The sequence below is a fragment of the Bufo gargarizans genome, chromosome 6 (genome assembly GCF_014858855.1).
Source record: "Bufo gargarizans isolate SCDJY-AF-19 chromosome 6, ASM1485885v1, whole genome shotgun sequence".
NCBI lineage: Eukaryota > Metazoa > Chordata > Amphibia > Anura > Bufonidae > Bufo > Bufo gargarizans.
This window is the reverse complement of record NC_058085.1, coordinates 20,649,167-20,662,920: the sequence shown is the minus strand read 5'-3', so window position 1 is coordinate 20,662,920 and position 13,754 is coordinate 20,649,167. Positions and strand designations below refer to the sequence as shown.

The window sequence follows — 13,754 nt, the reverse complement described above, 5'->3', positions numbered from 1 at the left end:
ATGTGAATTTCCGCATTTTGAAGCAGCTCTGACTTTCTGAGCACCTGTCATGTTTCCTGAGGTACTACAATGGCCATACAGTAGAAACACCCCACAAATGACCCCATTTTGGAAAGTAGACACCCTAAGGTATTTGCTGATGGGCATAGTGAGTTCATAAAAGTTTATATTTTTTGTCACAAATTAGCGGAAAATTATGATTTTTTTCTTTTCTTTTTTTTCTTACAAAGTCTCTTATTCCACTAACTTGTGACAAAAAATAAAAACTTCCATGAACTCACTATGCCCATCACGAAATACCTTGGGGTGTCTTCTTTCCAAAATGGGGTCACTTGTGGGGTATTTATACTGCCCTTGCATTTTAGGGGCCCTAATGCGTGAGAAGTAGTTTGAAATCCAAATGTGTAAAAAATGCCCTGTGAAATCCTAAATTTGGGCCCTTTTGCCCACCTAGGCTGCAAAAAAGTGTCACACATGTGGTATCGCCGTACTTAGGAGAAGTAGGGCAGTGTGTTTTGGGGTGTCTTTTTACATATACCCATGCTGGGTGAGAGAAATATCTCTCTAAAAGACAACTTTTCCCATTTTTTTATACAAAGTTGTCATTTTAGAGAGATATTTCTCTCACCCAGCATGGGTATATGTAAAAAGACACCCCAAAACACATTGCCCTACTTCTCCTGAGTACGGCGATACCACATGTGTGACACTTTTTTGCACACATTCTAAAGAGCACCTTTAGGATTTCACAGTGCATTTTTAGACATTTGGATTTCAATCTACTTCTCACGCATTAGGGCCCCTAAAATGCCAGGGCAGTATAAATATCCCACAAGTGACCCCATTTTGGAAAGAAGACACCCCAAGGTATTTCGTTATGGACATAGTGAGTTCATGGAAGTTTTTATTTTTTGCCAAAATATAGTGGAATATGAGACTTTGTAAGAAAAAAATAAAATAAAAAATAAATCCTCATTTTCCGCTAACTTGTGCCCCAAAAAAAAAAAAATTCTAGGAACTCGCCATGCCCCTCACGGAATACCTTGGGGTGTCTTCTTTCCAAAATGGGGTCACTAGGTGCGCAAAGGGGACCAAATTACTTTTAAGAGGGCATTTTTAGACATTTGGATTCCAGACTTCTTCTCACGCTTTAGGGCCCCTAAAATGCCAGGGCAGTATAAATACCCCACATGTGACCCCATTTTGGAAAGAAGACACCCCAAGGTATTCAATGAGGGGCATGGCGAGTTCATAGACATTTTTTTTTCTTTTTTTGGGCACAAGTTAGCGGAAATTGATTTTCTTTTTGTTTTTTCTCACAAAGTCTCCCTTTCCGCTAACTTGGGACAAAAAGTTCAATCTTTCATGGACTCAATATGCCCCTCAGCGAATACCTTGGGGTGTCTTCTTTCCAAAATGGGGTCATTTGTGGGGTGTTTGTACTGCCCTGGCATTTGAGGGTCTCCACAATCATTACATGTATGGCCAGCATTAGGAGTTTCTGCTATTCTCCTTATATTGAGCATACGGGTAATGAGATTTTTTTTTTCCGTTCAGCCCCTGGGCTGAAAAAAAAAATGAACGGCACAGATTTCTTCATTCGCATCGATCAATGTGGATGAAAAAATCTCTCTCAAAAAAAAAAAGGAGGGGAAAGGCGTCTGCCAGGACATAGGAGCTCCGCCCAACATCCAAACCCACTCAGCTCGTATGCCCTGGCACACCCGATTTCTCCATTCACATCAATCGATGTGGATGAATAAATCATTGCCGGGATTTATTAATTTTTTTATATACAAAGTGTTTGCCAAAGCATGTGAACACCGCCGCCTCCTCAGCTCATAAGCCTCGGCAAACGTATCTTTTTTACTGCAGAGGAGAAATCTTGTATTGCGGTGCCGCATACACCGACTTTTGTGTAATCTGACAGCAGCGTAATGCTTCCGTCAGAATGCACATCAGTGCTGCAGCTGGTTCATCGGTTGGTCCACCTAGAAGGTAAAAAAAACGAAAAACTGGCCGCAACGCAATAAATTTATTAACATTAACTTTATATAACATTTGAACAGAACATTAACTTTTATAAACTTTATTGAACTTTTGGAACAGAACATTAACTTTTTTGCTTACCGGTGATTTTTTATTTATTTATTTTTGCTTTTTTTTACCTTTTTATAGGACAAACCTCTCCTTCCCCATGGGACAATGTGCAAAGTGCAAAGCGCCCAGAGATGTGGCGAAGTACATTATGCACTTTGTCCCAGGTGAAAGGAGAGGTTTGCAGTAGCTGTGAGTGAAAGGGCCCTAAGAGCCCTGTGTGCCTGTCCTGTGTCACGCAATCCCTATGCTAATAGTGTACCTGTGTGTGGTACTTCCGGAAACACTCCCCTAAGCATAGGGCAGGGTGGTCAGGGCAGTCAGGACAGAAATAGCGGGTGTCACGCCTTATTCCACTCCTGCTACAGACACGACATCTTTTTCGGGGTGGCGCTTGGGTTGAGGTACCAGCAACGACATTGGGGAAATGTCGCTTGTGTAGACGGCTCACTACACTGGTGGATCGGGCCACGGAACCTCCTGGATACAGGAGGTTCTCAATGATCTCTTCCTGAAATTTGAGGAAGGATCTTGTTCTCCCAGCCTTACTGTAGAGAACAAAACTATTGTACATAGCCAATTGAATTAAATATACAGACACCTTCTTATACCAGCGTCTAGTGCGGCGGGACACTAAATAAGGAGCCAACATCTGGTCTTTGAAGTCCACCCCTCCCATGAGCAAATTATAGTCGTGGACCGAGAGGGGCCTTTCAATGACACTGGTTGCTCGTTCTATTTGTATGGTCGTGTCTGCGTGAATGGAGGAGAGCATGTAAACGTCACACTTGTCTCTCCATTTCACCGCGAGCAGTTCTTCGTTACACAAGGCAGCCCTCTCCCCCCTTGCAAGACGGGTGGTAATGAGCCGTTGGGGGAAGCCCCGGCGACTAGGTCGCGCGGTGCCACAGCAGCCAATCTGTTCTAGGAACAAATGCCTGAAGAGGGGCACACTTGTGTAGAAATTGTTCACATAAAGATGGTACCCCTTGCCAAATAAGGGCGACACCAAGTCCCAGACTGTCTTTCCACTGCTCCCCAGGTAGTCGGGCAACCGACCGGCTCCAGGTCTGATCTTTACCCTCATAGACCAGAAATTTGTGCGTATAGCCTGTGGCCCTTTGACAGAGCTTATACAATTTGACCCCATACCGGGCGCGCTTGCTTGGGATGTATTGTTTGAAGCCAAGGCACCCGGTAAAATGTATAAGGGACTCGTCTATGCAGATGTTTTGCTCAGGGGTATACAAATCTGCAAATTTGGTGTTAAGGTGGTCTATGCGGGGCCGAATTTTGCGGAGCCGGTCAAAAGCTGGGTGGCCTCTGGGACGAGAGGTGCTCTTGTCACTAAAGTGCAGGAAACGCAGGATGGCTTCAAATCGTGGACATGGCAGCGGAGCCGGTCAAAAGCTGGGTGGCCTCTGGGACGAGAGGTGCTGTTGTCACTAAAGTGCAGGAAACGCAGGATGGCCTCAAATCGTGGACATGGCAGCAGAGGACATGGGCATGTGATGAATTGGGTTCGTGGACCAATATGACTGCAATTTATGCTTTTTGGTCAGGCCCATGTTGAGGAAAATGCCCAGAAAAGTTTTAAATTCTGAAACTTGGACGGGTTTCCACTGGAAAGACTGGGCATAAAAGCTTCCCGGGTTGGCAGCTATAAATTGAGTGGCATACCGATTTGTTTCTGCCACGACTAAGTCCAAGAGCTCCGCAGTCAAGAACAGCTGCGACGGGGGAACTAATGCACGTGCCACCGTACCAGCTTCAATTGCCCTTCTGGTGCTCGCCACTTCACCATGTTCTACGGCAGTACTGGTACTAGGTCCAGGATGGACTGCGCTGCTGGTGTATGCCTCACCACGTAATCCGACAGCGCCAGCCCCACTCTGCTGCCCTTGAAGCCGATCCTGACTGCCACTGCTTTCAACTGGTTCATATTCTGACCCGCTGGATTCGTCAGATGAGGGTTCCCATTCCTCATCCGACTGGGTCAGAAGCCTGTAGGCCTCTTCAGAACAATACCCCTTACTTGCCATTTGGTCAACTAAATTTAGGGGGTATTCCCTGAGACTACCCAAGAAAAAAAGCAAGCCTGTCTTACAAATGGGAGGCTAGCGAAGTACCGGAAGCCGCTGCGATTGATAAAAATATCAAAACTGATTTCTTTTTTTTATCGCAGCAGCGCTTGTAGAGTGATTGTGCAGTGATAAAAATAAAATAAAGAATTTGTCACTGCGGCGGTGTGGGTGAATGCACGTGTGGGCGACCGATCAGGCCTGATCAGGCAAACACTGCGTTTTGGGTGGAGGGCGAACTAAGGTGACACTAATACTATTATAGATCTGACTGTGATCAGTTCTGATCACTTACAGATACTATAAAGGTGCCAATGCTGCTTAGCGATACGCTAATCAGCGAATCAGTGACTGCGGTGCGGTGGGCTGGGCGCTAACCGACGCTAACTACCGAACACAGGGGCCTAAACTATCCTAAAACCTAACGGTCAATACTAGTGGAAAAAAGTTTACACTGATCACTTTTTTTCCCTTTCACTAGTGATTGACAGGGGTGATCAAGGGGTTAATTGGGGTGATGGGGGGTGATCTGGGGCTAAGTGTAGTGTTTTAGTGTGTACTCACAGTGATGTGTGCTCTTCTGCTGGGGCCAACCGACGAAAAGGACCAGCAGAGGAGCACAGAAGCCATTTAACACATTATATTTATAAATATAATGTGTTAACTGACTTGTGATTCTATTTTTTATAGATACTCCTTTAACTTTTGCCGGCCCGCAATGCGCGGGACGGCTGTGTGCGTAATCTCGCGTCTTGCGAGATGACTGCGTTAGGCGGTCCGGAGGCGGTTAAAGCTGATGAGCCTGGGCGAGAGAAGCTACATAGATCAGTTGCTAATCTGCATCAAGCAGCAAGTTTCCTGCTGGATTTCTCTTCTCCATCTACAACTGGACAACGTGGTTGGTGACAATGGAATGAACATTGTGGCTGCACTTTATTTGGGGGAAATAACACATGTTCCCTGCATGGCACACATCATAAATTTATGGTGCATCAATTTGTGGAAACGTAACGTGGCTTGCAGATGGTGTTGGTCATGTCCAGGGACTGTCCAGCCATTCTTATGTGACTAAACAGGCTCTTCTGAACTCGAAGTGACAAAATGGGCTGCCTTTGTACCGTTTGAATTCCACCTTACATATGCTGAAGCGTTGCTATGAGCAGCGTAAAGAGATTAATGATTTACACGATGCATGAGACCACTACAGCAGAGCATATGTTATTTTGAGCGTAGGCAGTGGCGGCTCATCAGGGCCATGTGTAGCATACTGAACCCCTTTGAAGAGGCCACCCGAGTAGAGACCAGCATTAACATGGCATCACCCTGATATTTATAGTTGTACTAATGCTCACGCTGATGCAACAAGGACTAGAGGAAGAACAACCACCTCCACAGCTTTCTAGGGATCCCGTAGCTGATAGGAACCTGGATGGACAAAGTCACGTAAAGGAGGAAGTGGAGGTGAAGAAGTTTGTGGTACAGGGGGACATTGAGTTTTCCCAGGCACAGCTAGGGAAGGAGGTTAGCGCTCGGTATGATAGATATGATGATGACGATGATGACATTGGCCATGACCAACCATTGCAGTGGGGTCTTAAAAAACTGGCTCTTAGGGATGCTGGTGAGCATAACAAACTGCATGCTTGGTTGCCTACATGCTGGTAAGCATGTGGTTAGCATCAAGCAAAGTGACTGCTACTGGATAGCCATACTTTTAGATAATTGCAATCAAATAAAAAAGGGGAGAATTGTTTTACTGATGCCTGTCACCTGTATTTCTGTCCAGGAGTCCCGTCTCCAACCTGGCTGAGTCAAAGACCTTCTACCCTCTCTGGTGGTGCTACCCCTACAATAAGTCTCAGAAGGCACAGCAGCAGCAGCCAATTTAGTTTTTTTATGTGATGGAAGTTTTTTAAGTGCTGTGCCAACCTGACTCATATCAGCAAAAGGACAAGCATTGCCTGAACAACCGGGTTCAGTCGTACCTGGACTGGGCCCTTTCTTCTGCACATAGACTTTTCCCCTGACTCCATAGACTTCTGGGAGGGAGATTGGAACTGGCCCGGTTTGATATGTGTACTGTCTTGTCCAGCCTCCACTGCAGGGTATTCAGTGTGGCAGGTGGCATCGTCACACACCTCCAGCTGATGCCAAGGAGTAGATCTGCCAGAGAGTCATACACAGATTATCAGGCCAATGGGAGCAGGTTCGATTCTGGTCGAATTTATTTGTTCCCTCTTCTGAATGATTATTCAGAATTACACCTGAAATGTATTTCATGAAATTGGTTCCTCTCTAGTGATATACTTTTCATAATCTTGTGATGGTGTGTACAGTATATATGAGTCACAAGCACTCAACCCCTAAATAACCACCCATGCGCTTTTTTACAGCGGTCACTAAGAGGTCTTAAGCTGGGCCGCGGCTATTTTATGACAGCCCAGTCTAGGCTCTGCCCTGGTCCCCCATGCAGCGGGGGACTGGCTCTCACATGAGAGCCGCGCTCCTGCTTTAACAGCCAGGACTGGCAGGAGTGCCAATCTGGGCTGTTTAACACTTTACATGCGGCGGGCGCCATTGTCCGCCGCATGTTAAGTGCTGACAGAGCGGACTGCTCTGTCTCCCATCCGCACCCCGTAAATGCGATCATGGGGTGCCGATGTGTGTGAAGGCTGGCTGGGGTCTCGTTTAGGCCCCAGACCAGCCTTGAGTAATTTCCAGCAGGCTATGCCTCTTTGGCGCAGCCTGCTGGTCGATGTCAGAAAAGCACTGATAGTAAAATGGAATGCAGTACAGAGTTAATGCACTGCATTTTGAAATCAATAAGAATGTTGTCTGTTATAGTCCCCTTGTGAGACTATTAAGTGGTAAAAATAATATTTATTCAAAAAAATAAAATCCCATAAAAAAAAATATCCCCCATATGTTTAGTATTGCTGCGTCCGTAACGACCTGGACTAAACGCCGTAAAAAAGACAGAATTGCTCATTTATTCTTAGTTGCCACCAAAAAAATGTAATAACAAGCGATCAAAAAGCGCCGTTTACTCCAAAATATTACCAATGAAAAATATGTCATTCTGCAAAAATCAAACCCTCACACAATGCCACAGAAAGAAAAAAGTCATGGGTCTTCGGAAGTGGCAATGCAAAGACATTTTTTTCTTAAAAAAAAAAAAAAAAGGGTTTATTGCAAAAAAGTTGTCAAACGGGAATAAAAACCTATATGTATTTGGTGTCACTGTTGTCGTAGTGACCCAGAGAATAATTAAATTATGTAATTTATACCAAAAAATTAACCCCATAAAATTTGTAACATAAAAACGCAGTTGCAGTATTGCTGTTTTTCCCATCTCCCTCCCAGAAAGAGTTAATAAAAATGAATAAAAAAGTAATGTGCACCCCAAAATGGTGCCATTATAAACTACAATTTGTCCCACAAAAAACAAGGCCTCATAAAGCTATATAGATGGAAAAAAAAAAAATAATAATTATAACTCTTGGAACACGACCGTGAATAAAGGAAGAAAAACGCTTGGTGAGTAAGGCCCAAAACAGGCTGGTCACTAAGGGGTTAAAGGAGTTGGCTCATCTGAAACAATGGGGCCATATCACTAGGATATGCCCCCATTGTGTAATAGGTGCAGGTCCAACCGATAGGACCTGCACCTATATCGAGAACAGAGCGGGCCAAAGTGCTGGCTGGAGGACTCTGGTCCGGCCACCACCAAGCGCTCTCCCCATATAAGTGAAAGGTAGCGCACTGTGCATGACCAGCCACTGATTCCATTCACTTCTATGGGCCTGACGGAAATAGCCAAGCCAGTGCTGCGCATTCACAGTGCACCCTCAACCACTTTCGGTGCTCTGTTTAGGAGCTAGGTGCAGGTCCCAGCGGTGGGACCTGCACCTACCAGACAATAGGGGCATATCCTGGCGAATTGCCCCATTGTCTCAGATGAGACAACCCCCTTAATATAAATACACGGAAAAAGGAAGTTGTTATGGTGTGGGCCATGCAGTTTGTTTACTTGACAACGACAGGACTGAGATTTGGAGAGACCTCGGTGTGCAGTGTCCTAGCTGCAGTGAGGATGTTCAGGTCACAGGATTATTCTTTGGCGCTATATGTAGTTTATGTAATCGGGAAAGGCTGCAGGATAAGGCTACATTCACACAACAGTGAAAAATGGCACACCGCTGTTTTTAGAATGAATTGAACTCAATGGCGCTATTCATGTGGCCATTTTTTTCTAAGGCGAGTGAATCGTAGTTGTGAAAAATAGGACATGTCCTATTTGTGGCCGTTTTCATTGCCAGATGGACCCCATGTAAATCAATGGGACTATTTTTAATGGTCATTTAGACAGGAGAGCATCCATGTAATCGCAGTTTAAAATGGGTACACTAGTGGAAAATGGCCATTCAGGGGTTAAAATAAAAATAAATTGCCTTATCCGCTTGCACACACAAGGCAGTCTCTCTTGGTGCTGAAGCACCTGTGCTATCAACGTGATGACATCACCATGCTCTCCCAGCATTATTGCTTAGGAGTGCATGGTGACATCATCCCACTGAGAGTGCAGGTCCTTTAGCACCAAACAAAGAGCGACTTTTCTCTACACGTGCATGTGGATGAGAGGAGTAATTTTTTCCTCCCCATGAAAACAAAACCCTACACATTATTAACATTATCATTACTGGGGGCCACCCTGGGGGACATTATTGCTAACTGAGGCCGCTATGGGGGACATTATGTATACTACATGGGTTGGTAATTAAATAAAAAAAATCATCCTCAAATAATGGCCGTTAAAAATGTATGCAAAACGTCCAGACGACCAAGAAAGGGATGCAAAAAATGGTTGAAAAATTCCCATGAAAAGCTGAGTGTGTCCACCACTGAACACCAGATATTTGTCTGCTGCTGGGAAAATCATGATGGGCGCGGTATTACTTTACCTTTATTCACAGTACAGGAGCTTCACTGATGTAAAGGGGACACTAAGGGACAGCACTACTGCAGGGGGCGCACAAAGGGATGTAATAATGTGAACAGTGCTGGAAGTAGAGTTGTTGCGATACCAAATTTTTTATTCGGTTTCAATACCATGAAAAAGTATTGCGATATTCGATACCACGCGAAAAAAATAAACCAAAAAAGCCACGTGCATTCCGCATTTTAAAAAATGGCGAATCACGCAGTTATTTATTTTTTCTGTTCCGGAGTTCACCACCTAGATTTTTTTTTATATTTTAATAGTTTGGACTTTTCTGACGTGGCGATATGTAATATATAAATAATAAACATATTTTATATGTGAAATTGGGAAAAGGGGGTGATTTATACTTCATATTTTGGTGTTTTTTTTTTTTTTTTTACACTTTTTATTTAATAACTATTTCCCCCCTTAGGGGCTAGAACCTGGGATCTTTCATCCCTTGTCCTATTCAGCCTGATAGATCTCTATCAGGGTGAATAGGACTTCACACTGTCCCTGCTGCCCTGTGCTTTGTGCACACAGCATCAGGGATGTTACCATGGCAGCCAGGGCTTCTGTAGCGTCCTGGCTGCCATGGTAGCCGATCAGAGCCCCAGGCTTACACAGCTGGGGCTCTGATCAGAAGCTGCCACTGCACTACCAATGAGGGGGAGGGGAGAGGACCCTGTGGCCACTGCCACCAATGATTTTAATACTGGGGGGTTGAGAGGGGCCGGTGCACTGTGCCACCAATGATTTTAAAGGGATGGGGGGTTGAGGGGGGGCACACTTCACCACCAATGATAATTTCCCCTTTATACAGGAGGCAGGTACTGGCAGATCAGCGTCAGTTAACCCCTTTAGGCGCCGCACCTGAGGGGTTAACTGCCGCTGATCGCAGCTCCCTGTCAGGGGCAGAGTGCCGGCAATCCGATTCTGCTGCCGGCACCCGCCTCCTGTATTGTGTTAAAGACTGACTGACTACTTTTCCTGGGTCCAGACTAAGTATCAGGCTACACAGAGTGGCGCCCAGCGATGTCCCAGCACTTACTATTAGTCCTGGGCGCCGCTCCGTTCGCCCGCAGTGCCCCATTACTGTCTCCTCTCCTGCTCCACATGCTGATTACTATCAGAGCGATGGGGAGGAGACATCAGCTTCCCTAGTGGGCGTTCCTTCTCCCTGTCTGTAGCGCTGTCCAATCGCAGCGCAGGGAGAAGGAACGCCCACTAGTGAAGCTGATGTCTCCTCCACATCGCTCCGATAGTAATCAGCAGCATGTGGAGCAGGAGAGGAGACAGTAATGGGGCACTGCGGGCGAACGGAGCGACGACCAGGAATAATTGTGAGTGCTGAGACATCGCTGGGCGCCGCTCTGTGTGGGAATAGTCCTATCATTGGTGACGCAGTGCGACCGCCCCTCTCTTCTCATTGGTGGCGCAGTGCGCCCGCCCCTCCTCCGCCCCTCTCTTCGCATTGGTGGCAGCGGCAGCAGCACAGGGGGGAGGGGGAGGAGGACAGCTTCCTTCTCCCCGTGCTGCTGAGAGAACATGAGCGAGCCTATAGCAGCACACTCATGTTCAGAGATACTAGACTGCGCAGAAGCGCAGCCCAGTATCGAAAAAACGGAAATCCCGGTATCGTATCGATACCGGGACAAAAGTATCGATTGGGTATCGAAATTTCGATACCCGCAACAACCCTAGCTGGAAGGTGTGTTGTCCCACTTCAGGTACCTCAGATGGGTGAGACAGATAAAATCCAAAGAGTGGCAGTAGTCTCAGCAAAGCATAGTTTGCTGAGACATTTCTGTAGACATTTTCTGGGCTGGATTTTACTTGGACTGGTGGCTAGGCTTGGTAGAGGGAGTTCCCAGTCCACATTCTTCCAGTACGGGTTTTCCTTTCTACCTGAGGTGATCAAAGGTGAGGCCTGCTGTAATCAGGCTTGCATAAAGCGCCTCAGAGTAGGTCAGTCCGAGGAGGGAGAGCGAGACTGTTTTGTGAAGCAGAGGCTCTGTGTGTGGTCTGAGTCAGGAGGACTGAGGGTCACAAGGCTTTGAATAACCTGAGGTTTGGAGGACCTAGAGACACCTAAAGAACGAGGGTTGCACGCCCAACGTCTGGAGGACTACTGGGCCACACTCCCCCAAAAGGTACTGGAGTTGCCATAGCCTTGAGGCTGCAGTATTGATGTTTCCTGAGGAAAGCCGCATATGTTGTCCATGTGTGAACTGAGCTCTATGAGTGAGGTAGGGACGTATTATGTTTAGGTAGCACCTAGACGGGCAGGCGTTTATGTTTTAAGTGTTGGCGGTGCGGGAACCTTACCCCACCCAGTGATGTATAATTGGACTATCCTTTATAAGAAGACTATCAAAATAAATGCAGTTTGGACATGAAAATCTGTTGTCTGGTGAGATATCTGAGTGTGACCCCCTGAAAAGAGACGATCCCTTACAGGGGGCATAACTACTGTGTAGGGCCACTTAGGGGGAATAACTACTGTTTAAAGACATCAAGAAGACATTTTACTGAGTGGGGGCACTTAGGGAGCATCAATACTGTGAAGAGGGCACTAAGAGGGAATTTGACTGTGAAAGGGACACTGAGGGGAGATAACTATTGTGTGGGGCACTAAGAGGGGATTCGTCGCCTCTTGTCCAGTGCTAGGAAATGTTATATTTATATATCTTTTAAATGACTGACTGGGTGGGGGTTGCAGGGAAGTTGCTCAAGGTGGGAGCCAGCATTCTCTAGTTATGCCCCTTGGTCTACTATAAGATTGTGGTCTGTTTGTCCATCACAGTTTTAGTCAGTTGATATTCTAATTGTGTGCTATACTTTGTACTTTCTGTGGATTTTTTTATTGGAAAAGTTATAAAACTTCTATACAATTTTAATGTTATTCATCAATAATAAAATGTGTTTTGTTCTTGGCAGATGACTGTACCAGGAACTCAGAGAAACATCTGGTATTTGCAGATTTTGAAGTAGATGATTGTGGTATCACACGAGATACATTTGAAGAGCATGCCAATATGCAAGATATACCCTCATCCAATCACAGCAACAATGCATCATTTGATTCTTTTAAACAGGTCCGATCTTCTGATTCATCACAGACTGTAACACAGAATAAAAGTCACAGAAGAAGTGCTAAACATCAAACGGCTCACGTGAAAGAGAAGCCATTTTCATGTTCAGAATGTGGGAAATGTTTTAAATGTAAATCAAGTCTTGATAGACATCAGACAGTTCACACAGGGGAGAAGCCATTTTCATGTTCAGAATGTGTGAAATGTTTTAAATGTAAATCAAGTCTTGATAGACATCAGACAGTTCACACAGGGGAGAAGCCATTTTCATGTTCAGAATGTGGGAAATGTTTTAAATGTAAATCAGGTCTTGATAGACATCAGACAGTTCACACAGGGGAGAAGCCATTTTCATGTTCAGAATGTGGGAAATGTTTTAACCAGAAATCAGCTCTAGTTGTGCATCAAAGAATTCACATAGGGGAGAAGCCATTTTCATGTTCAGAATGTGGGAAATGCTTTAAATGTAAATCATATCTTCTTATACATCAGACAAAACACACAGGGGAGAAGCCATTTTCATGTTCAAAATGTGGGAAATGTTTTAGCCGTAAATCATATCTTGTTATACATCAGAGAAATCACACAGGGGAGAAGCTATTTTCATGTTCAGAATGTGGAAAATGGTTTAACCAGAAATCAGATCTTGTTCTTCATCAGAGAATCCACACAGGGGAGAAGCCATTTTCATGTTCAGAATGTGGGAAATGTTTTAGCCGTAAATCATATCTTGTTATACATCAGAGAAAACACACAGGGGAGAAGCCATTTTCATGTTCAGAATGTGGGAAATGTTTTAAGCAGAAATCAGCTCTTATTGTACATCAGAGAATTCACATAGGGGAGAAGCCATTTTCATGTTCAGAATGTGGGAAATGTTTTAAATGTAAATCAAATCTTGTTATACATCAGAGAAAACACACAGGGGAGAAGCCATTTTCATGTTCAGAATGTGGGAAATGTTTTACCCAGAAATCCTATCTTGTTATACATCAGAGAAAACACACAGGGGAGAAGCCATTTTCATGTTCAGAATGTGGGAAATGTTTTAACCAGAAATCAGCTCTAGTTGTACATCAGAGAATTCACATAGGGGATAAGCCATTTTCATGTTCAGAATGTGGGAAATGTTTTAACTGTAAATCAAATCTTGTTATACATCAGAGAAAACACACAGGGGAGAAGCCATTTTTATGTTCAAAATGTGGGAAATGTTTTAACCAGAAATCAGCTCTTGTTGTACATCAGAGAAATCACACAGGGGAGAAGCCATTTTCATGTTCAGAATGTGGGGAATGTTTTAACCAGAAATCCTATCTTGTTATACATCAGAGAAAACACACAGGGGAGAAGCCATTTTCATGTTCAAAATGTGGGAAATGTTTTAACCGCAAATCATATCTTGTTATACATCAGAAAAAACACACAGGGGAGAAGCCATTTTCATGTTCAGAATGTGATATGTGTTTCAAACATAAAATATCTCTTGTTAATCATCAA

The 13,754-nt window shown here is 44.7% G+C and overlaps 1 protein-coding gene across 1 annotated transcript in view; it reads left to right on the top strand.

Annotated features, from left to right (window-relative positions):
• Positions 1–13,754, top strand: part of LOC122940410 (oocyte zinc finger protein XlCOF7.1-like) — a 195,341-nt gene that overhangs the window by 1,874 nt on the left and 179,713 nt on the right. The window contains exon 2 of the mRNA XM_044297079.1: positions 12,100–13,574. Within this exon, the coding sequence (XP_044153014.1) occupies positions 12,198–13,574 (1,377 nt within the window). The 5' untranslated portion in view covers positions 12,100–12,197. The remainder of the gene's footprint in view (positions 1–12,099; positions 13,575–13,754) is intronic.